Raw genomic sequence first — 26,197 nt, forward strand, 5'->3', positions numbered from 1 at the left:
CTATTTGTTACATAAAAGTCAAGCTATTAACACCAAAACTATTGATCTTTCTGTTTGCCAACTGAATCTATCTAAGAATTTTATCTGAATGCTGCATATGATATTCCCTTGGCAGCAGCAGAACAAAACCAGACAAACAACTAATGTAGAAAGATGTAGTATATTCTATTCTTAAATAGCTCTTTTATTAAGGTCACTCAGCTTTTGGAATGGCCAACTACAGTGTATCAACTAAAGAAGTGAGCAGTGAAAAACTTAAGACACTTAAGTACATCACAAAATTAAGTAAAATTGCAGAAAATAATTTTCACTTCATAAAACGAGGAGAGATTAGGAAAAATACAATAAGCCGGTTTGCCTGATGTATATGGAATTTAAAACCTGTGACGCTATGGAGTACTTCCCTGTCCCTCTGGAACTCAAGACAGGAAAACTCAGCATAGACACTTAAGAGTCTGAGAGATTTTTTGGACAAAGTTTTGACAAGCGGGGTTTTTCAATTTGAATGGGAGAAAGCAAGAAGTATTCTTCTGTGATGGAGCTGAATGTCACACTTGCAAACACTCAGAGATTCTCTGGCTTCTGGATATGACACAGATACTTAAGACAGATCAATCCCAAAAGACCAACCCACAACTATACAGAAATTAACCTGAGACCCTTTGGGAAAATGTAAAATTGCTAAATGAAAAGCAGCATATACATATACAGCAGCTAACTCAGGATCCTGCAGAAGGTCCAAATGCATTTTGGCAGCCTACACCCAACCCCTCTTCCATTCTGAGGGGTCAGCGTTTCTGGGAGCAGATGTGCTCTTGGAAAACTCATCCTGCAATAACTGGTGGGGTGATCGCTGTCCATGGTACTGATCCAGGCAAGAACTGCCCACCAGGGCCAGTACAACGATGTCACTTGGGGCAGCTGACCCTGGTGCTGTAAATTCAGGTACACTACGGGCTGGTACGTTGCAGTGCATAAAAGGAAACAAGTAGTAACTCCTGGCAACTGCAGACAGAGTTGGTGAACAAAGAAAAAAGCCCAAACAAATAAAAACACCCACCCCCCCACTGCCCCCCCAAAAAAGAAAAAACCCCCAACAACCAAGTATTTTACATTTTTGAGTAACTGGAAGATTCGGGAAAGGATGTAAATAAGACCTACACTCCACTGCTGAAGTAAGATAATCACACAATGCACCTAGAAACAGGTTCCTATCAAAGAGATGATGGAGCACTTATTTTTTCCTAGAGATATTAGTAGGACACAGTTTCTACACTTTGTCTTCAAATAGAACACAGTTGACTGTCCGTGGTAGGTCTGTTCAGTTTTCTTCCACATTATTGTTGAACCTTCGGAAGCAAGACTTCATCAGGATTATCTTACTTCAGTTGTCCCATTTCTGGAGCTTGACTACCAGATCACATGCTTGCTAATGTAGTGTTGACGTCAACAGTTTGTACAAGAAATGCAGGCAAATTTTGAATAATAACAGAAAGATCCTAGAGTCTTAAGTCCCAGCTTATGAAAAGAAGCATCAGCAAACAGGCCTTTGCTTACCCAAACACAACACATGCTATTTTTCATCAAGACTAGATACTGCAAGGCATTTCTTGCTTCCATTGTGTTTCTAGCCAACAGCATCTAATCTGAGAAGAAAATAAGCAGAAAGTGACAAATCCTTCATGTGCTGAATAGCTCATCAACATCCATCACTTTGGATTTTTCTCAGAAGGCCTATGCAGAGTAGTTTAATGGCTCCAGATTACTGATATGGAAAAAATAGCCTCCAAGGAACCAGATCACTTGCATTTTCACATGGTCCATCTGTGAGTGGCTGAAGTCTTTGCTGGAGGAAAAAAATACCACCACCTTGTGCATATTCCTTGTTCCTCCACAATATTTCAGTTCTATTCGTGGTTTATTGAGAAGCACATTGTCCTGTTCATCTGTTGTTTTGTTTGCTTGTGTGTATAAAAGTCCTTCTAGGGCATGTAACCTGCCTCATTCCTACTAAGTGGAGAGGCATAATTTGTGGTGCTTACCACACTCTCCTGAAGGAGTCCAGAATCCCCTTAATTAAGGAGAAAGACAAGTCTAAACAAGAACGTGGTATTCAAAATAGGTAAGCATTTTCAAGACTTTTTATAATATAGTCTCACTACTATATCTTTACACTGTAAGACAGAAGTCTCTGAAAGGATAACTCATCAGTTGCTCCCCAGGAACTTCCATCATTGCTTCATCTGGCAAGGAAGATGGCTCCCTCAGATGAAAATGAGAATTCCTGCATTTTCCCTGACAGTTCTTGCTTTCAGGGGTCCCCATATTTAGTTATACTAGCTATGCTGCCTAAATTGTGCTTCCTTTTTTTTTTTTTTCCACCCCTATCTCTCTCTCCTGGAAACACAGTAGATTATTAGTTCCTTGATTCAGAAGATGATGGTCTTCCTGGGGTCAATACAGGCAATGTGACACACTGCATGACTGACATACCACTGACCTGGCTGGAGCTGGCCATCTGAGCACCACTGCATCCCAAATGAGGTGGAAACTCTGCATAAGGATTCCCTGTTTCCTTCTCTGAGTCCCTTACTGTGAGGACAGAGGAGAGATCTCTACTTAAAGCTGGAAAAAGAAGTACATCAATGAGGAAATTACCATTTGAATGACGGTGCTAAACAGCAATATAGTACTACAGCCAGTTCTCATGCACAGGACATACTCCAAATTTCTTCAAGGCTTTTTTCACTGTCTAGGGTCTGCTATAGAACAATTTCAAGGTCAGTGCCAAGCTGCTTGTACCTCCTCAGCTTGTAGGCCTGCTCAAGCACTATCCTTCGGCACAGGATGTTTCATGTTCTCTTCTAGGATTTCACTTGGAACCACATATAGTCTCCATCCAGTTTCTGCCTACATAAGCAACAGATGTGGGGTTTACTGTCTGAAATTCTGACAGATACAGCAGATAGCCCGGATGCCTTCAGAAAAGCCAAGGGATTTTGTAAAAGTTGGAAACAGGAGACAGTAAGTTACCAGTACAAATGTCACTGCTATTTGTACCTCTTCAGTCTTTAAGACAGAAACTAGTGTTATTCTACTAGTGACTTGAATTGCCAGCTGATGCAGTTGTAGCTTAGAACAAGTAACCAAGAATTTCCAGGACTGAAAAACGAAGTACTTGTCTGATACAGCTCTGTCATAGGCAGAAAGACAGACTGCATTCACCAGTCCAGTGCAAACAGTTTAGAGACTACCATTAGGCACAGCAGTCAATGCAAAGTAACATTTCCAGTAAACTTTCTTCTTTCACTCTGCCCCTTTTGTTTAGTGAATCCAACAAAAGTGTTAAGATGATGAAGATTTCTTCAGAAACTTGATGAAAGAAACGATTTGGAAGTCTCCAAAGGACAGATGTTCAGTAATTCTGATCTCACTGCTACAAGACAAATGGCAGAACTGAAGACACGTCATGGATGTTCCACTCTATATGCCTTTTACATAAGGATACTGGGCATTACTGGACACACTCAAAGCTCCACTGATTCCTACTACTCAAAATTCCACGTCTTACATGTAAATAAAACATGTGCATGCTCAAAGAACAACATTATTACATTTGCTTTTATGGCAGGACGCTGATTGTTTACTTGAGTGAACAAATGAGATATCAAGGGTGAGACTGAGCTTCACAATAAAGACACCTATATTCAGTTGTCTATGTTCTCATTTTAGTCAATGGAGATCAAGAAAATAGTTTACAGAGCTACTGAGCATACCCAAGGAGATAAATAGTGGCTGGCTAGTCAAATAGCTCTCTGGAATCTGTTGACCTCTGTATTATCTTTGACCAGAAAGAAAACAAACAGGTCACTCTCAGGCTGACATCTAAAGTACGTGTACGCAAAATGCAGCTGAGACCCAAAGCTTAGTGATTTAATTTGGGAGATTAACAATAAACAAGAAAGATTTTATCATAACTGAACTGCTGCCAGTAATGTAACAGAAGCAGGTTAATCTAAGTTTATAATCTCATAAAATTTGAATTATTGCATATGTTGTATTTTGTAGAAAAAAGAAATCCTAATGAGATTTCAATGTCATTCTCTCACATATGCAAAGAGAAGTGAAGAGACAGAAACATTTTCTACTCAATTATCAAAGCTATGCTAATAACTATGCACAGAAGCCTTCACATAATAGACAAAATACCTATAGAGTATGAGTACGGCTACTGTTAATAGTGCATGTATGCAGTGGGTTTATATGGAATAAGTGCAGAATGAGAGTGTATCAACTTAATTTAAACAATATTTGAGTTTTTTCACTTGCTAGCTACAGAAAAGCAAAAAACTTAGTTATTTTTTATCCAGCAGTATAGCAACCAAAAATCATGTCCTTTGATTACCAGCTTACCTGGAATTAACATCACCGTGTCCAAGTTGCCCATGCTGCCCATATCCAAATGTGTAAACATCACCATTCTCCATCAAAACCACTGAAAAACAAACAAAAAGAACATTTTTCTGACATGCACACATGTGAATATGGTACAGCACCAGTGCTGCTTAGCCTTTCTGAGCAGCACAATCAACAATCTCTATTCCAACACTAAAAGACCTATACCAGAGATTCTACAACCCATCCCAGCTGACATCCCCACACTGGGCTAGAGCTGTGCCATGCAGATGTTGCCAAATGGTTACAAAAGTTGCTTAAAAGCTCTGATGTAATTCAATATAGGATACTTATAGTCCTTTTCATTGTTGATGGCCAGAATAGTAGGCTACCACATTTCAACCTTAAATGCTCCCATATACATCTTTATTGAAAATTAAATGCAAAGCAGTGAAAACACATATGACAACATTAAAAAAAAAAAAAAGCTACACTATAATTAACACTTACCTGAATGGTGAAATCCACAGCTAACTTGTACAGCCCGCAGTTCGCAGTCAAAGCGGACAGCCCCGGGTGGATAGGTTGTGATTTTGCTGGCATCCTTCTCACCTCTTTCTCCACTTCCATCTATAAACAAACCTTAAAATTATATCCCATGTCTTCTAAAGAGTTATATTAGAACAATGAATAGAACAAGAATAGTAAATAACTCCCCACCCCACCATTTGTAAGGTAGGAGAAAGAACTCACAGAATAGTAAGAGGGACAGCTCAAAATGGGGCATCAAAGTAGATATGAAAGATGACAGAAACTCTACGTCTAAAAAGCGTACTACAAAGTCACACACTGGAAAACATCACATCCTCTAAAGCAGAAACTTCTGAAGAGTAGACAAAAATGCCCAGCAAAACAGGAAATTCAAAGTACTTCAGAAGTTTTGCTTCATAACCATTACTTTCATTCTTCAATAACATAGCACTCTGAAGTAGACAGAAAGCACTGTAGTTAGACTGAACAGGAATAGCCTGGACTAATTTTTTTCCCCATTTACTACTCATTACAGATATTTTTGCTATTCCAACTTGGCCACATAGTCATTGTTCTACATAACTAACATTTGCTTATGCAGCTGATTTTCAACAATGCTGACATACCCGCTACTAGTGAATTTCCTGCCCATTTAAGACTCGTATTTTAGGCCTTGTTCCTGTGATTTCTTTTAGTCTGAAGTGCCTTGTTAGTTCCTAAGTTCACACTGCCCTTGTATCAGATAAAGTCACTGAAGTAAAAAATAAAGTGTATTACTTATGAACTTCCTTAAAGCTACTATCTTCTAAAAAATCCAGAATGTTTAAGTCATCTAACAACTAGACTATAATTAAACTATATGATCACAGGGTCACAAAGGCAGGTGGTTTCATAATACTATCAGGAAACCAATGTGACAGAGAAACAGTCATACTCATCACCATTAAAACACCTTCACCTGTGTAGAAAGCAGGCCAAGAAAGATCTACATAAAGTTCATTTTCACAATGAATAATTTAATCTGACTTCAGTCACACTATCTCTAGCATAGAGAAATGAAAGAAAACACATGAAGTGAAAAATAACTGCATATAGGAGATTCCACGCTCCTGTGAAAATTCTAACTGATTACTGCTTTGTTAACAAAAATTGATACAGGGAAACAATTGCTGCCCAAAGCATTCAAAGTGTTGTTAAATTAGGTCTACATTTATTTTTTCTACACGCTTTCCTGAATGATCATTAGCGAAGGTCTGAACTCTGAGACTTCGTTATTCATTGTGTGCAGCATAGCCCTTACAGACTTACAAATCTTCTAGACTTCAAATATAATTCTGGTTTTATTAATGTTTCTCAAACTTTCTTTCCTTTTTCTTGTATGGAAACTGCTGATACAGTAATTTCAGCACTTTTATCACAGACCAGTTTTAACAAATCTTACTGGTCTGGAAATAAAGCTCTTTTCCAGTGATGAATGAGTACAGAAATTACATGAACCTCCATACAGTTTACATCTGTAAAGGAACAGTGTGTATAGATATTAAATAATGCTTTTGAATAATTAGGTTTAATAGCATAGGTAAAATAATTATTTGAAAATATGGGTGTCCTTCATCCAAAAGAATTATACTTGGACTACATGTTGGATATGTATGAAATGGAGACATCGTAAAGGAATTGTCAGGCTCTCAATTGCCATGGGATTTTTGAGGTTCTTCCAACAGCATCTATTGTGTACTACCAGACTGTATGAAGATTAGAAGAAATGTTTCTGAAGATATGTCTGCAGCTTCTTATGTAGAAGCAAAAGCAAATATGAAGAGATAAATTACTAACGACAACAAAAACCTTTTGAAAATATAGATTTTTTTCCTCCTAGTCATGTAATTCTGCCTTAAAAGGCTTCCAGTATTTTAAGTAACAATTTAGCTATTTCTCAAATACAGTGCCTTTGAACTTTTTATGGCTACTTTTGCATTAAAGTCTACATGCCAAAGCAATCAAGAGATGTTCCTAAGGGCTAATAGTGTCACCAAAATTATTTATTCAGCAAGCAGCCTACTTACTGCTTCCCTCTTTGACACAAGCTTTACAGACAGTCTACCTGCGTCCCCTGTCCCCCCTTCTCCCTCAATCACTGATGGCTGTAATGAAAGATGGAAGCTCTCCCACTGTGTAAATGGCACTTGGACAGCCACCAGCCAGGAACGCACTTGTCCGTAAGTATGTGTCATGGATACACGTACTTCCCATGATCAAACAAACTCGACACACAGCAACCATGTCACCTGTGCATGGTCATATTAACGGAATTTAGCAGAAAATGTATTCTGGTCATGTAACAGTGGCATATCAAGTGATCTGCAGACACCTGAACAGGTGTATGTGCATTTCCTGCCTCATTGTAAGAGAAACATACTGCTCTGAAGTGTTCCAACAAATCCTAATAAATAGTTTAGGATTGTTGTTTTCTCAAATGATAGATATGTGATCCTGCCTTTATATATAAGATGATTCTAGATACTTTCCCATTTTTTCCAAAGTTGCAAATGAAAACATACACCTTATTATGCTCAACGAAACACTAAATACTATTGTGCAAGATGCAGAGAGAGAAGTACATTCACAGGAAACAAATTTTACAATTCCTTATCCAAGAAATAAATTCATTTTAAACAAAGAAGTTTTATAGAGTTGGCATTTTCAAATTCCAAAGCTAAATTCTCAAAGCGTTTAAAAATGCAAGAATGGAGGCAACTGACTTCCATACGTAAAGTATGAAATTTGCAAACTGAAAATAGAATTCCTATCTGCCTTCTTTGAGTGGTTAGTAACTGTCTTGTGTTTTGAATTGGCTGGATCTTCAGAACTTGATAAGCACCCTAAAATAAGTTATGTGCAGTAAGTATAAAACCTTTGTAACTAAAAAGAAATTAACATTCAGCTAGTCTTGTTTAAGGAAAAAGACATCTCTTGACTAAAATATACAAAACTAAATAAAGCATCACCACCTACTTTCAGAGCAAAACTTTTGTTCTATGTTGTTCATCTGAGTATTCTATTACATGGCCAATGCATATATTTTTCTAGCAGCACTGGCCAGGAGAACCAAGTTCTACAAGCTCTTACACTTAGAGATAAGGCTGCAAATAAATTGGGTCATCTCCTTTCAGTACTTTGACTAAGTCCAATTTATTTTTTTTAGATCTCTAAGTGAAAGGTGGATGCAGAAAGCTTTACATGTGTCTCAAGCAATAATTTTAACTGTGGAGATACACACTTGCTTTTCTTCAAACAATTGTGCACATATTCATTTCATTAGAAGCAGTATCGAAACAACTGTTCCTAAAAGGGAAGTATAGAAAGAAAAACTACTAAAGCAGAGACTCTTCTGGTCAAATGAATGGACCCTTGTAAGCAGAGCAAGTTAGTCCCTCCAGTGCTATCCAACTGAGCTACCACTGAACAGAAACGTTGGCTCTTTCATCTCTCTGAGAAGAAAAGCGGCAAGGAAAAGCTCCAAGTTCTTCCTGCTGTCAACACTGAGGGATGAGATGCATGAACAACTTCACAATGATGGGTTTTCATCTTGGCTGTCTTACACAGTTGGGGAAGGAAAGTGAAATAACCAGAAACAAAAGGAACCAACTCCCCTCACCCCCCCTCCACCACTCCAGAAGATTTTTAACTTCTGAAGACAATTTTTCCCCTCTGTGAAACATTCTCAAAAGTTCTCTTAGCTGATATCACTACTACCAAAAAAACCCTGCTTTCCAGGAACAAAGAAAAAGCTCATTGTCTCAACAGCATGGGAATACTTGCAGTAAGTCAAGCAATTTATAAGAAATAAAGGAGAGTTTTGGTGGCAAAACACCCACCCCAACACATTGGTACAGAATGGCGTCTTGGACCCTTGGTCCAGACCCGAGAGAAAAGCATTTGATTAGTGTTCCTTAGTTGCAGTAAGGATGATGATATTTCTTTTTTCACTGACCATTTTCTGAGGAGGGGAAAAAGTACTAGAGATGTTAAACACATTTCTTCTTCCCACAGATTAAAAGCTTCAATGCAATATGATCATACACAAAAAATTCTTAGAATAACTGTCTCTTTATACCACAACATTTGCCAACATGTATTTGTTCAGTTCAGCAGTGCTTACCCAAATCAAACAAACATATCATTAAAGTTACTGGTCAGTATCTGTGATGTTCAACTCCCACAGGGTGTTCTGAATACCCTAATATAATCTATAGGCTTTATATACAACAACATTACTTGAACAGATCAGCCACTTGTCTGTCCACCACAGGCTTCAGCTGAAATATCTGTAACCAATATTATAGCTACAGTGTGGGGGGAAAAGAAATCTACCTCTGGTTTTGAAAATCATCCATCTTATGAGGGCAGAAGAAAAATAAATCCATTGGATGCTTGAAAGGTTACTACAGAGCTTGTTTGAGCTCATACATGAAATATGATATGCAGAACCACAAGTGCTTAACACTTACAATAATGTGATAACATATTTACATTATAATTAAAAACTCAGCAATAACTGTGTCCTGTATTTTTGTACCAGTACTGGCTTACCTGTTCAGTTCAGCGAAAAAGTAAACACAAAAGTGAATTGCTGCCCAAATCATTTATTCCATTATGTGACTTGGATGTAAGTAAAACTTTAATATTGAGCAACAGCAAGGTACATCCATCACATCCACTATATTATTTTTCTATGCTATACATAAACCAAATGAAGTGTAGTTGACTGAGAGTGTGAATTCTTAGATAATTTCTGCGACCGGGATAGCCCAACAAATAGAAATGTATGTTTTGGAGGAGTGGAGATCCACCTCTAGCCTCTTTCTAACAGAGGACAGAAACCAGTAAAGCTATTTTTGATATTGTCTTCTTGAATTGGTTATTTTAAATTTACAGGTGGACAAAAGAGCACACATATGAGTTAACTTGTTCTCCACAGATACCAAATGATGTCAGAAAATGACAAGAATAACTTTGCAAATAATTTAACAAGTCATTTAAGCGGTGAGTTTCTTTGAGACAGAAGGAAACAGCAACCATTTCTGAACTCTAGAGAATGAATCAAAGCTTATAGCAATGCTATACTTTATCCACTGATTCAGTAGAGGGAATTTCTTCCACAGTTTCTTCCTCTGTCAGCCACTGCTGGTCCTGCTTTATGATTTGCAATGGTTTGTAGGCATAAGTCTCTATTTGCAGTATATGACATAATGCGTTATCCATAAGCTCTTCAAAATTCCAGGTAACTTAATCTAATAAAATTTAACTCTCCAGTAAGAATTACTGAATGGTGGGGAAAAGGTGGACTGGTATGAAAGATGATAAGGATGTCTGACTAGAGAGACAAACTCATAATAGCAGAAAAAATATGTTACAGAGTAAGTAAACTTTGTTATTAATAACTGTTATTAACAAATTAACATTTGTTGTCATAATAACACGACAACTGCTGCTGACTATATATGCCTGTGAGGTTTGACATACTCTTGCGTTCTTCAAGTCTCAAATTCCAAGCAAGACCCTGTCTAAAGTGTCTCCTTATTAATGACAGCGTGTAAAAACCTAGTAAAGGAAAAGCAGCTCTGAAACACTTTCGGTGTAACTTTTTTCTTCTTGAAGCGCAAAAGTCTTAGGCAACATGTCTTCAGTTGTGTTTTGAACTTCTGTAGGAACACTTAGCACATGAAAACAAGACTATCAGAATATGGAAATGTCAATATGGAACATACAAAGATAGCTAATAATTTACTTCTATTAAGTCTTAGATACAGGTCTTCATAGTCAGCTTTATTTCAATGAGTGCATTCAACTACCCTGCAGACCGTGTATTTTACAGTTAACAAGTAAAATTTCTTGAACGTCTGATAATTTGGTATTAGCATTTGCAAAATGGTTGAGATATAGCTTGTCCCATCCAAGCAGGTTCAGCTTCATACTGCCTTTTGTCTGAGGGCATTTCGTTTCATACTGTTTAGAACATTTTTTCATTTACACTACTCCCAAATACAGGAGAAAGGTGGCATTTGCTTGCAGAACCTTATTGACTCATGGAGCTTCCTCAGTTTCTAATTGCTATTCCATTCATTTCTACAACAGAGAAAATTCCACAGACTTTCGTTAATCTTTTTTACTCAGATCGCCAGTGATGAAGTCCATGGGGACCGCAGACTCAGACTGAGAATTCACTGCCTCATTAAAGACTGTGGATGAAGCACAAGCTCATATTTCTTCTTAGTGCCAAAGCATTCCATGAATACCAAGAAGGTGGTACCTACTTTTTTCTATCTATACTTGTGATGGAGATACAGACGTAGATCAGAAAGATTATGATTAGCACGCATTTTTTGTAATAACAAGGATTGTGATATGCAGACCATAAAAAGGTGAAATGAGCAAATGACAAGCTGCGTATTTTGATGAAATTAAAGGTGCTTTCAACTAGGAAATTCAACAGAAGAATTCCACAAGGGTGAAAAACATGTAGATTTGATAATACATAAAAGTACATATCAAATATACTTTTTAAAAATTAGGCTGTAACTGTCAGTCCTGAAGAAGCTGTTTCACATTTAACTTTAAATATCAAGACAAGTTCTGCAGCTACAAGCAGAGAAACAGGGAAAGGTACCAGCAAGTTTAGTACTGGCCTCATCAGTACTACCAGTTGAAATAAGTTCTCCTAGCCTGAAAATCCTCAAGGAGTGGTTGGTGTGAAGAGTTCAGATACCTCTGAAGTAAGAATGCTGGTTTGGAAAGCATCACATTCAAAAGTAAAAGAAAATAACATGATGATTTCAGTGTTACAGTGTCCTTTTACTGAAGTCAACATCCTTACCCCAGATTACTTCATTATTTTTTTTACATTCTATGTGTAGTAAAAGAGGCACACCTTTGAAGATGAGATATACTTATCTTATTCATGATTCCCACCTTCCCCATTATTTTTATAACAATCCACTGGTATTCCTTTTTTCCCTTGGAAGCTCTTCCAGCAGTTATGGGGCATTTCTAGTGGAATTTATGATTATCTGTTGAGAAGCAATCTTCTGAGGCAGAGAAGGCTCTCAAAAGTTTTCTTGTAAAGATGTCACAATTTTCCTTATCTATTTCACATGAGGGACAAAGAACTAAAAGAAACTGAATGTTTCTTTGCATATAGGCCTCCTCAAGGAAAAATAAATGTTTCATTCTACAGAGCATACCTGACAACATCTTTCAGCACAATACAGATGTTTGTATAGTCCTTACAACTCCAAGAACCAATGTAGACCTCAAAATGACACTAATGAATATACCTCTTGTAAGGAGATACTTGAGCTGAAGCGAGCTCCAACTACTAAAACATGCCCTAAAAGTACAGATGTAGGTAGGATGAACATACTCCTCTATGCACATTCCTGTGAGGTCCAGGGTTTGCAAGTAGTACAACACTAGCAGTAGCATCCAGTCCAAAAATACTGGTCATGAGCAAACTGTCACTCAAATGACAGCACTTACATTCTGTATGTTTTGTCTTCCAGTATCCCATCTCTCCCAGGGATTAAATAGAATAACCTGTCCTTCTTTCCATCATGACTTAAAGCTCAGATGATATGTTTTCCAAATACATGGAATATATGTTATGCAAATACCAAGGTCCAGAATGTGCTTCCATTTCCATAAAATAAACTTAGGATGATTTCATGATCCAATATGTTCATAACGAGGTAGGGTCTATCACCCATATACACCAAAATCATACCCTAAAAGGCTTCAAACTGTCATACAGTTTGTTTGCATACATGCCAAATTCTGTCACTAACTTCCATTAATTCACCTGAAATGCCATTCTAACAATTCTTCCCATATATAGCTACTCTTTAAAAAATAGCTGAAGTGTTCTGGGCCTTTACCAGGAGGAGCAGCAACTTTCTACTTACTTTGATCAGTTCTCTAATCTACACTTTACTTATTTATTCTTCATATGTAAATACATTTGTACAGACGTATCTATATACAGATATATACAAACTGTGATCAGATATGACACAGGTCAACTTAAATACATTCAGCTGAAATTTTTACCAATACCTCTTCCTAAAAACAAAACAAAACACTTATATCTGAACAAATTACACATCAAGACATAGTGAAGTAGCCTTCCAGACATACAAAACCATCTGAAATATTAAAGATACCTCCCTACTTACATTCTGCAAATGAACATTTCACTCACAAATATTGCAGCACAAAACCTGGGCTTTGATTTGTCTTCTCCTCATTCAAAACTAGTAAAAAATGTTTATATTATTTTACATATTTCGTTTCTAAAAAAAGGCTTGTTAAAAGATAACATACTTGTGAAAAATTAGATGTTAGAATTAAGAAGACTGGAATTGATATGTTAAAGGGATGACCCCAGATACAGAACGAAGAGGTTCAAAAAAAACCAACACAAATGCAATGTAGCAGTCTGAATCACTGGAAGGAGTTAATGTTTCCTACAGTAAAATTAAAGAACCTTAGGAGTGAGATAGCATTAGAAATTAGAAAAGGCACAAAAGACACATAGAAAGACAATGCATATTTCATACAAAAAAAAAAAAAAAAGGAAAGAAAAAAAGAAAAACAAAGTTGATGCAGACTATCAAACATTTACACTCTTAAAAAGGTCAACATTTAATTGCAGTTTTTTTCTCCTCAGGTAGCAAGATACTAACAAGAAGAAAGGTAGAACCCATTTTGTGCAGTTCTTTGGAAAGACAGATTGAGTGCACAGAAGAAGTGACTGGGAGGATGGGCTTATTTCCACCCCGGCCAATAAGGAAGACTAAATACCTTTGTGCTTGTCCTGTTTATGCTTTAGCTGTGCTGGATGGGGTCTGATTCTGGCTAGAGCCTGTTCTCGATGGTTCATAAAAATAGGACCAGGAAATACAAGGGGGCCTGAGGAGAAACATTTTGCACATGCATAGGAAAACTCACAAAATGGAAACAGTGTGTTAAACAAAATTCAAATTAAAAGCAACAACAAAAAAACAAAGAATAATACTTGTATAATAATCCTGTTTTCCTAAATTCAAAAGGCCCTAAATAAATAAAAAAAGTTGCTATTTCTTGATAATAAGACCAAAACATTATGCAAAGGAACAACAAATATCCCACAGTGACAGTTTTACCTGAACTTGTAAGTATGCAATGTACTCCAAGCCAATGGAAATACAGACCAACACTGGAGTAAAATTTGATAGCAAATATCCATTACTGTGTTTAATAGTTAAAAATATGAATTATCATGTCTTACATGCTACAATATGACATTCAAAATCCTAACTTGGAACAATACCATCTAAATTTAGAAAATACAACCATACAACTGTTATTGTCATATTTAAAATGAAGAGTTGTCACTTATAGGGAAAATACCTATCCAAAACCACCTGTTCCATGAAGAAGATTATTCAAATCCTATTTTTTTTTCCTATCTACTTGCTAATTTTTAAGTCTATTGAAGTTACTTTTAAAATATTCCCCATGTACATAAAGGTCTTTAAGAGAAGATTTGTATTTGAAGAAAGCAATAATGCCTCTCTTTAAAATATTCTCCACACTCCTTTTTCTTCCTAAAATCTAGACCCAAGCAGTGGTATATTAAGTTTAATTGAGGTTGATTATATGTAGATCATGGACCAGTTATTTGTTCCTCACAACTCCCGTTTTCCTTTATTTTAAAGGTTAAAAATGCCATCAAGAATTTCTTTGGAGGTATCTCCTTCTTCCAAAAGTCTCACATTCAATGGAAATGATGAATCAGAAGCAGCTAATCCTGCTAGGGGAAAGGTCCCAGTCCCTACATTGACTTTCAAAACAAAAAAGAGCACACACCACACCACCAAACACCCAAACAAACAAACCACCCCAAAATGAAAACCCCCTAAAATTAGGCTTTGTGTCATGTTATAAACAGCTTACTTTGAAAACAGGTATTCCTTCCCCAAAATCACTGACACACTACTTCTGTAGCTGAATTTTACTGACAAGTTAGTGTAGGCTAACTTTTCATAAATGCCCATTGTCTCACATTTCCTGCCATCAGCTTTAGTCCATCAGTTCCTTTGCTAATAGTAAACAGTACAGAAACAAACTACAGTAGAAGTTGGGCCGAATCTTTCTGGCTTTAGAACTTTCAGATGAAGAAACTTGTCTTCATACAAAGAAACTCCCAAATTTCAGCGTTAAGTTAAAAAAAGAAAATAAAAAGTGTTTTAAAATATCCATTACCGCCTTTCCCTCTATCTTTGAGAGGGAAATTTTAACTAATATAAAGGCCAAAAATCTCATTAATCATGTATGTTTCTACACACAGCACAGATTTTTTTTGTTTTGGTTCTACTGTATTTATCTGGACTCTCTTTATTACAGAATAAGTCCCTTGCTAATTAAGAACTCTTCCTGATGATCAAGGATCAGAATTTGGTTTTGCCTTAACTTATCTTGCAGATTCTTCCTTAAGTTATCTTGCTATTGCTCCTACTTTTCAGTCTTCTCTCAGTTGGAGCTTCCATTTAATAGATAAATTTTTGGTAAATACTACTTTCTGCCAGGCCACTTACTGTGTTTAATATACTACTTCTCAGTGTTTAGACTTACACTACGCTTTTCTTTTTTCCAAGTTAGAGGGGAGATACTGAGGAGACTACTGAGGCAAACCAGGAAGAAGCAAGAAAGGGGAGAGACAAGTGACAAGCAGAGTATAAGAGCTAAAAACATCTGAAGGACAAAAGATTAAGAGGAAAGCTGGGTGAAGAACAGGAGAAAATAAGACAAGAAATAAATAAGAAAAAAAAAGGAAAACAGTAATTGGACTTGCTTATTGAGAAGTTTCTAATGAAATTAAAAGCCCAACAAATAGGGAATGGACATGACAATATGACAAGTTACACTCAGAGATGCAAAGACTGCAAATTCTGGCTTGAAGAGTGTGGATCTAAGATATTTGTGGATGATCAAACAGAAGATGTGAAGATGTGTCTTTTGCTTAGGCAAAAATGCCCCTACAACAAACAGGCCAATGGATGAGACACAGCTCTGAAGGGCATTTGGCATTTTATGTTAAGAGCAAAGATGGCAAAAAAAGAAGAAAAAAAAAGTTTCAGGAGGACAGAAGGAAGTGAGGTACATTAGGGTGAGTAACAGAACTACAGGAGATTTGGGAGATAGAGAATGCTTACAAAGCATAAATGGCCATCAGCTTCAGCATGGTGCCAGCACATGGATGCCAACAGTAGCCAGGTCACTTATCTCAACTACACTCCCCAGTCAAGATAACAATTCTGTAACAGTAGAATCATAGATTCATTTGAGTTGGAAGAGACCCTCAGGATCGTCAAGTCCAACTATAACCTAACTCTTGCATTAAACCACATCCCTAAGAACCTCATCTAAACGCCTTTTAAACACATCCAGGGACGGTAACTCCACCACTGCCCTGGGCAGCCTGTTCCAACGCCTTACAACGCTCTCTGTGAAGAACTTTTTCCTAATATCCAGTCTAAACCTCCCCTGGCACAACTTGAAGCCATTTCCTCTTGTCTTATCGCTTGCTACTTGGGAGAACAGACCAACACCGTCCATGCTACAACCTCATTTCAGGTAGCTGCAGACAGTGGTAAGGTCTCCCCTCAGCCTCCTTTTCTCCAGGCTAAACAGTCCCAGTTCCCTCAGCTGCTCCTCATCACACTTGTGCTCCAGGCCCCTCACCAGCTTTGTCGCCTCCTCTGCACTCTCTCTAGTATTTCTATGTCCTTCTTGTAGTGAAGAGCCCAAAACTGAACACAGAGTTCAAGGTGGGGCCTCACCAGTGCCACAATCACTTCTCTAGTCCTGCTGCCCACACTATTCCTGATACAAACTAGGATGCTCTCAACCTTTTCGGCCACCTGGGCACACTGCTGGCTGATGTACAGCCAGCTGTTGACCAAGACACTCAGGTTCTTTTCCGCCAGGCAGCTTTCCAGCCACTCTTCCTCAGCCTGTAGCACTGCCTGGGGTTGTTGTGACCCAAGTGCGGGACCCGTCACTTGGCCTTGTTAAACCTCATACAACTGGCCTCAGCCCAACAATCCAGCTGGTCCAGATCCCTCTGTATGGCCTTCCTACCCTCCAGCAGATCAACATTCCCACCCATTTCGGTGTCATCTGCAAACTTACTAAGGGTGCACTCGATCCCTTCACCCACATAACTGACAAAGGGATTAAATTGAACTGGCCTGAATACTGAGCCCTGGGGAACACCACTCATGACCGGCCACCAACTGGATTTGGCTCCGTTCACCACAACTCTTTGGGCACGGCGCTCCATCCATCAAACAGTACACCCATCCAGGCCATAAGTATTTAAAACCTTCTGACCAAAGCAGGATTTATCTTTACTCCTGGATATTCCTATATGCTCTACATTCCTACCCATTGTGTGAAGAATGTGAATCCAACATAAAAGTTAAATGGAATATACCTCCATTTCATAATAATTTGTATGCAATCCATGTAACAGGGTGTGCAAGTCTGTCATCCTCTTTGGCTTTTTATGCATGCAAAATGCCTAACATTATCATAATGTGTAAGGAAGTATCTACATTTTGATTACATTACGATGCCTGAATGTTCAGTCGTGTGCTGGCACGATGTAAAGTACCTGAAGTACCTCCTCTCCCTCTAAAATAAAGCCACAGGAAATAAAACACTGGAACAATTCATACAGGCCGTATCTGCTCTCTGCTTATATATGAGTTTGCCTGTATAAAAGGAGCAGTGTTTAGGTACTATGGAACTTTAGAGGTGGAACAATTCAGCCATGAATTAGACACTTCCTCTATTTTGTTAATTAAGTGCCTGCAGAGTATTGTGTGAAAAAGTCCTCTAATGGATCTACATGGGGAATAACAACCTAATACTATTCTCAGTTATTTTTGTGGCTCAGGTTACAGAGATAAGCAAAGGAGAGTCACTGGTAGACTGTAATGCTGCTATTTTAAATCAGTTGCTATATGGTGCAAAATGACATTCACTTTTTCCCTTTATTTTTTACGGAATGCTTTTCCCTAGCTAAATTGCAAGGTTAAATATCCTTAGCCTAGGAAATGTAAAGATTAGCTTTTCTTTCCTGATCCTGCAGGATCCAGGCCTTTCAATGTGGACTTCGTCTGGCAGTGAATTAAGAGCATAAAGGACAAAAACATTTGTCCACAGAAATAATTTTATTTTCTAGCAAAATAGAATGCTTTGATTAAATAAGGCAATGCACTACAGGAAAACTTATACAATTAACATTATTCCACGTGCACTTATGTGCTTTTGCAATCTTGGCCATCTATGCACGTAGGCAGAGCTATCAAAGAGTTTACTGTTTGATTTGAATTTATATTACACATATTTTGCCTTCTTCTAGTACCTTTCTCTCAACTACTCCTATTTGGCAAGCCATGATTACAGAAGACTGAAATCAATGGTCTCAAGTGGTGACTCCTGTACCAGAATGTAGGAGGCTACCTGAAAAAATCGTATGTGACCAGACAACTGAAAATTACATCATGAAAAACAAAAGCAGTATAAATTAAGGTCGCAAAAGCAAGATCTATGTTGCATGGGACTCCATATTGCAAAGCCCTATTTTTGGCTTCTTGTAAAAGAAAAGACAGGTGGTATTTTGTGTTTTGTTGTGGTTTTGGTTTTTATTTTACTTTGTGTTTGTTTTCTTTTGTTTGTTTAAAATAATAAAATACAGAGGCAAGACCCTAATATAGAAAAATAGTTAGCTAATAGGTCAACAGTAGGTAAATTTTAAAGAAAAAATATTTCAGAAAATTAAACTGGGGACAAATGCTTAGTTTCATTCCACTAAAAGTGGAAAACATACTGAGATAACATCCCATCTCTATAGCCTTAAGGAAACAAAATTTAACATTCCTATGAGGCAAGAATAATAGTTAAGATGCATGTACTTTAAAATCTTATTTTTCATACCATGAGTAGTATTTACTATTATGGTAGAAATATTCATGGAAAATGTCACTGTGCCATGCAGGCAACTAAAATTAATTGCAGTTTGCTTCTTTTGTTCAAATCTGTGAAACTAAAAACAGGCTACGTGCCTCTTTTCATGTTCTTAAAGTTATATTCTACTGACACATCATACAAATCAGATGTGTAAGAAAAATTATTAGGGCTTTTTTATAATGGAAGGAGATGCAGGCTAGCAGATACAAGCCCATAGGGCAATCTGGGTGTGATAGAGAATAAGATGGAAATAAGATTTACGCTAATAGTAATTTTGACACTTTCTTCTAAATAGCTTTGTATATACTGTTAAATAAATGTCAAAGATGCAATTTCTGTATATAAACACGAGGTAAATTAAAACATTAAGTATAAAATAGAAATGTTCTTATTGAGTCTACTGCAAATCTAAAGCTATAGTAGAAACAAGTATTTCTACTTTAAAATAATTTTATTAACAATAAACACCTCTTTCTGGCAGAAATCACAAACTCAAGAATAACCATATAATTTCACAGAACCATACCTGCTGGTCATTAAGGACAAAGCTTACAGTTTTATCTTGAAAGCATTCTTAAACAGAAAGTCAGGTAACAGTGATATTCTGTCAAGTAAAAGGGTATTTTTGCTTGTTTGCATTTGATTTAAAGAAATGTTGAAGCAAATATAACCTCTAGATCCTGAAAGGATCAAAATAAATATTTAAATAAAACTATCGGAAAAAGCTGCATTAATAATTAAAAATATTGGATTTGAGTAGATAGCTCTGCTGTGTGTTTAGGCAGATGTTCAGCAATGAACAAAGATTAGGGTTACTGACAAACTGAATTCAAGCTCATAGTGGCTTGGGCAGATGTTAAACAGATTTATATGATACTCAGCCTACTACAGTATTAACTGAATCAGTTCATTTAAAAAAAAAAGGAATTGCCCAAATAAAGGCAGCCTCAGATAATATTCCCCCAACAGACAGGAGCTTTAAATGAAATTATCAACTTCCTGTGGGCTTTTTGTTGTTCCAAGCACAGTAAGATTGAAGGAAAATAATCTTCCCTTTTTAAAGGGGTATCAAAAGCTAAACCTTGGTTAATTACACAGCAAATCTGTAGCTCAGCTCTGAACCTCTAAAGGTTTTTACATCATAGGCTGAGAAACAAAAGTAGTGAAATACCAGTGAAGAAAGACAACATTTATTATCTCCGTGTTAAGAGTTATTTCTGTATTTTTAGTGTATTAGTTAAATATAATTTGTTTTAAAAGCTATTTCCACATTCTCACAGCCTTCTGAAAAAAAAATAATTACCTCTAAGCAACAAACTGAAATCTTAGACTGCTTCTAAATTCTATTACTTCAAATATCGATCTGAAAAAGTTGTAGGAACAGCTTTCAAGATTGGTTCACCCAATAAATGGTAATCTTAGCTTTACTGTGTTAATTATACAACATGGCCCAGGGATTTCTGTATTCCATCAAGGCAATTTAATTTAATAATAATTTAATACCCCCAAGACTAATAAATAATTGGTGTTTGATAGGAAAGGAAAAATAATCTATGTTCTGAACATTTTAACATACAAAACTTCCTCATTACTACAGAAAATAATAAAGTGCAGCTACTCCTACACTCACCTCCCACCACTCAAATCAAGTTCTAAACTAGGCTGAAAAACAACAAACATTTCTTTCTATGGTACATCAGCTACTTCACTTCTCACCAGAACTTGAAAAACAGTGAAAGATCAATCAATAATTATGTTGGGAAATTATGATTTAGCATAGAAGCTGTGATGAATGCAGCTGGCTTTCTCTCTCAAGAGGTCATACACCAGACTCCAAAATGTTGACTTGATTGTGAGCCCTCTTCACTGCTCTTGCAACAGCCATTAAGCCAGAAGCAGAAAGAAGCAGCTGAGTGAAGTAGCTCTACCACCATCAGAGAAAAGGAGCAAAACTAGTCACCTGAACATACTGTATGCACTTGTTGCACTGAAAAGAGCAAAGAAATACAACCAATATTAAGAAATTTATATGTTTTGTAAATAATAGATCTATAATCCCAAACTGAAACTTTTTTCTACTGTTAATTTAAGGATCTAATTTGTCATTAAAATAAAATTTATTTCTTGAGTGAAGTAACATGAATAACTGATTCTAAACATAAAAAAACATTTACTGGTTACAATTCTGTCATAGCAAGTATAATTTAATCTGTTGTGACTGCCATTTCAAGGTAAAAAACAGACAAATCATCATAAGCGCCTAAAATTTCTGAAGTTACTTACCACTCAGCTTAGAGCTGCTGAACAGCATATACACAGGTCCCCCACAACACTAGCAGGTTACTTTGGCTTGGAAGATGTTTGAGATTAGTTAACTGCTCTTGACTGAAAAGATAACATTTAACTAGGCCACTGATATTGTAGCTGTTCATGACAACTACTTCTCCTTCCCAGAATACTGAAATTCATTACTTCATATTTGCAGAAAAAATGCATATAAAGATGAGCATACTCATCTTCCATAGAAGAAACCACAACTGATCTCGTGAAGGATTTAAATGATTGTCAAACCTGTAGACATAACCATCATTTTCTCCCTTAATTCAAGTGGATCATGAGAACATATTTTAAATCAGCTGTCACTGTAACAGGACTAAATTTGGAGGTTTGGTAAAGAAGCACAAACAATTAGACCACTTAAAAACCTGCAGTGCAGAAACCAGTGTACTTCTGGCACTTGTGCTCTTACACCTTTGTCCTAAACTTTATTCCAGTTTAAAAACATTCAGTGGGAAAATGAGTGAGAGATTTCTTTGTGATTTTTTGTTAGCTTGCTTGCTTTAGGCATGAAATATTCCCATGTTTCCTTCAAAATATTTCATAGTCCTCTTGTTTATAAGACATTCCAGATCTACTGAAAACAGGTGTATTAAATAAAGGTCACCTTGTAACTAAAGATTCATCAGCAACATTCAGTAATGGATCCTGTTCCTGACTATCAAAAACTACACATGCTTTGTTTCGCACTGATCTGGCATGAAAAATAAAAGCCACAGATTAGCACACTACAACCCAAAAATCATAACCCTAACAAACAGAACACTGCGTATCTGAAGACCTTGACAGAGTCAGTCTGGCCTTTAACTGACTAATGTCATCACTACCTTTCCAGGCTGAGTAGCTGCAGCTTTCAATAATATCCAGGTATTCATTGCATATTTAAGAAAAAAATTATTGTTAACTGTAACTAATATTTGTGAGCAGTATGCAATGCAGCTCCAACATGACTTAGACAAAAGAAAAAAGGCTTCCCCTCTCCACCTCACAACTAAAATTAACCACAAAGCCTCAAAGAAAAATAAATATTGCATCCTTTTCCGCATGCATATGAAACTGTCAGCCTTCTCTCCCTTGTTGTTCCTTATTTGTGGTAAGACAAGTAATTTCTTACAAGCAAGTGAAATAAAGCCACAATTTTCCCCACAAGATTCACTCGCACGGAGTCTAGGAACTAAGCATGATCACAATGCATGTTTTGCATCTGAGTAAAAACACTGTCTAATTCCTAAAAGGAACACAGCAGGAAACTGAAGAGCATAAAATTCCAATAGTTGTTTTTCTTCTTAACACAAAATAATCCTACCAAGCAAATCATAATGCTTCACTAAAATATGATTCGTATCAGTCCAAATCTCTCAACTTCCATTATTTAAAAGTTTAAGACACAGAGGTATTAAAAACACAAGAAAAGTACTGAAAACCTGTTAAAGTACATATTGTTTGTGTGGAAAATCAACAATAATTCCCACGGTAGATAATAGACAAGGCAAGAAAACTTTTAAATGATGCAGTGTTTTGGTTTGGTTTTTAATTCAATGTATAAATTTTTTCATGCTATTTAACTATACAGAAGTTCATTTTATAAAACAATACATTCTCTTAATAGTATACAAGAGGAACTCAATACTTTAATAGTAACAAAGTTATTCATGTTATAGGTAACTAGCACTGAACCAGCCTGCTGTCATTTCAAGTCTTCATACAAAAAGGCATATAAACTCTTCATATAAACAATGTTCCAGCTTCTACATTTTTTAAAACTATTATTCAACTAGGAAACAGCAAAAGATGAGAGCTGACTATATTAAAGTGATATAAATCGCCACTCTCCACCATTAAAATTCTGATTCTTATAAGCAGACTTCATTAAACATGCACATTTTCCACAAATATCCAAAAGCAGCCTAAACAGCATAAGATGGCTATTCAGGTTGTGAATTTTGTTTGGTTACTGTATTAGCTCACTGGAGCAAAACTAATTAATTTCCATTCTTAGAAAACAGACTAAGAAGTTTGCTTAAACTATTCAAGCCTCTCATCAATAAGAAAGTCACTTACCCCTTCCTTCTTCCAATCTATGTCTCCTATTCACACGTTGCCGCTTTTCTTCTTGACGTAACTGAAGATGTTCTTCAATATTAACGCCAGGAACAGGAACAGCTACATATATTGAGAAAATAAAATACATAAAACTGTATTTAAAAATTGTTATGATGGTAATAAACTCTAGAAGTCAAGTAAATAAAAACTGAAGCCTACTTACTGCCTGCTCTTTACATGAATCTGACAAAGTATTTGGAAATAATGAAGGGCATTGAGCAAATTTGGAGAAGAGTTTTAGGCCTTATATCTGAAGTTCCCAGTTTTCATTGATCTGCCACCATTTGAACATCACTGAATGGTATTTAGTACTTTCTTTCTATTAGGCATATATATATTTATATTCAGTTACGCGTGGTCATGTTTATCTCAATTTTGCCCCAAAAAGTTTCAGAAAGGATTATTATTAAAACAAGCATAAAATTACTTATATTTTTAAAATATTTTTATTTAAATTATATATTATTTAAATTATATAAATATTTAAAAATTTTAAATATTTATATTTTTAAAATTTTGAATAGATTAGGTATTTTTTATTTTAAGAATGCTTTACCACTATGTGCTCCGTGCTTACTAAGGAGCATGCAATTACTTTAATGTACACAAATCTGACTTTCAAACTAGCTCATGTAACAGGAATTTGAAACAAACTGATACACACTTTTTTAAACAGAAAACATTACTTGAATGAGTGTGATAATAAAATTACTGTAAACCTACCTTTTTCCAATATTTTTTCAGCAAATGGCAACAACATGAAAAAAAAATACACCTCGCCTCCAGTATCAAATAAAAACTCCACCTGGAGGCACTGTCACTTTTCTGCAGACAAATGTGGGCAATGCCCTCACCTCACACTGCCAAGCCCAACACAGGGCCAAGAGCTGTTGTCTGTCCTTCTAGGAGAGGAGTTCGCAAAGCAGACGTTAGCACAAAAACCAGAACTCCTCCCTGGTCATGCATAAGAAGAGAGCTATGAGGCTGAGCTGCTAATGCCATGGTTACCATCAGTACAAACCTACTTCTGTCATAGCCATATATAAGCAAACTACATTTAGAAATATCTGTATGGAAGTATCAGGACTGCACAGTGAAGTTATTTGGAGTCCTTAGTGTTAATTTATCAAGAGAACCTACTAGTTTCTATTTAACTTTTGCTTCGTATATATAATACAATTTATTAATATTATTACCCCCCCCACCCCCATCCCCCAAATTGGTGAGATGTATAAATATTTTAAAGTCATGCATCTGATTATTTTATGGTACTTTTCTATATCAGATACTACATACAGGCAGGATTAAGGGCTCTAAGTAAATATAAATGTTAAAAAATAAGAAGTCTGATCTCCCAAGACCTGTAATCACTCAGTTGTAAGTAGAGAGAATACAATATTAAAAATGCTGTGACAACAGATCTTACAAGGCAAGATCCCAAAACATATTTTCCAATAAACACACCAGTTGGTATGTTTCCCCTAAGGTGGGTATTTTTCGTGGGGTGAAGGGGCAGGAGGTGTTTTTTTTGGTTTTGTTTTTTTTAAAACGTAGTTTACACATTCCTGACAGCTCTTTCTTTCTGATAATTTCTGAGAGGAAAAAGAAAAAAGTTTTCAAGAAACAGTATTCCATGTCTTTTCTGTGACTGCAAAACCCCTGCTGATAAAAAGATTATAGAAAAACATTCAGGCTATCAAAAAAGGAAAAGATCAACTTTGTAGTATCAGCATTAGTATAGTAACCATATAGGTCAAAATGGCACACATGTCCACAGTAAGGGCAAGTTAAAAATATTTCACTTACCAGAATGAATTTCACTTTGCTATATCACCAATAAATAAATCTGGCTGCTATGCAACATTTTATCCATTTTAACAGTAATATACTAAAATTGTCCTTTAAATCTGAAAGTTCAGTAATTTGATTAGAAAGAAAGAACTGCATTACTTGAGATACTAAGTTTTACCACACAGAAGAATTGAAATACTAACTGAAATATTAACTGAAAAGAACAAACCTATTTCTAAATTAATCTGTTATGCCAATTCAAATTTCAAAAGTCAACTGCAGGACTGAGTTTATTAAAGAGCATAAGCAGATGTACTGAGTAAAAAAAAGTGCAGTAAACAAGAAAATTACAAGCCATCCTGTTAACTGGATACCACTTACCCAGCAATAGATCTAAAGGTATCATCTCCTTTACAGCATCAAGGATTCCTCTTTGTCTTGCCTCCTGGCCATCCAGTTCTCTAGCACACGCCTTGCAGCAGCCACATACAGCGCAGCCTGACTCACCTGAGCCACAGCCACAGATTCTGCAGCAAACAGAGTTGCTTTATCACTACCTTTTATTTTCATGCGTTACCGATGCCTTGGTAATTGAAATATACATTATTAGCTTGTTATATCTATGAACATGTAGTTTTCTCCTGAGATAAATAAAAAGTATAGCTAGTTTAAATCCTAGATGCTGTGGTGCGGTGCCAGGGAGCATATGCTGACCATACATCTCTGAACTGACTTCTAAGCATTAACTTTTCTTCATTTAATTGAACATACACTACATGAAAACACGAACAAGAAAACGATGAGCGCATGCAATGCTGGAGAAATAGTAACAGCAATATGTACAGAAAGTGGTGGCCCTTTGTGCCGCTGAACCCTGAAGTAATAGATAAAAGCAACTGCAACAGCAAGATAAAGAACTTCCACCACAGTAAGAAGAAAGGTTATCTCAAAGCCAGCAGCTCTC

At 36.5% G+C, this 26,197-nt stretch overlaps 1 protein-coding gene across 32 annotated transcripts in view; it reads right to left on the minus strand.

The window, feature by feature from the left end:
• MYCBP2 (MYC binding protein 2) overlaps positions 1-26,197 on the minus strand; it is a 198,400-nt gene that overhangs the window by 112,244 nt on the left and 59,959 nt on the right. For 30 of the 32 annotated variants that reach the window (XM_065056127.1, XM_065056062.1, XM_065056297.1 and 27 more), the window contains exons 16-20: positions 25,615-25,760; positions 23,401-23,502; positions 13,786-13,893; positions 4,906-5,025; positions 4,414-4,495 (exon numbers count right to left, since the gene is read on the minus strand). In XM_065056127.1, the coding sequence (XP_064912199.1) occupies positions 4,414-4,495; positions 4,906-5,025; positions 13,786-13,893; positions 23,401-23,502; positions 25,615-25,760 (558 nt within the window). Of the gene's footprint in view, positions 1-2,500; positions 2,616-4,413; positions 4,496-4,905; positions 5,026-13,785; positions 13,894-23,400; positions 23,503-25,614; positions 25,761-26,197 lie in introns of those variants that run through there. The other 2 variants (XM_065056111.1, XM_065056286.1) reach the window with 2 other exon arrangements.

Source organism: Columba livia, chromosome 1 (genome assembly GCF_036013475.1).
Source record: "Columba livia isolate bColLiv1 breed racing homer chromosome 1, bColLiv1.pat.W.v2, whole genome shotgun sequence".
NCBI classification, from domain to species: Eukaryota; Metazoa; Chordata; class Aves; order Columbiformes; family Columbidae; genus Columba; species Columba livia.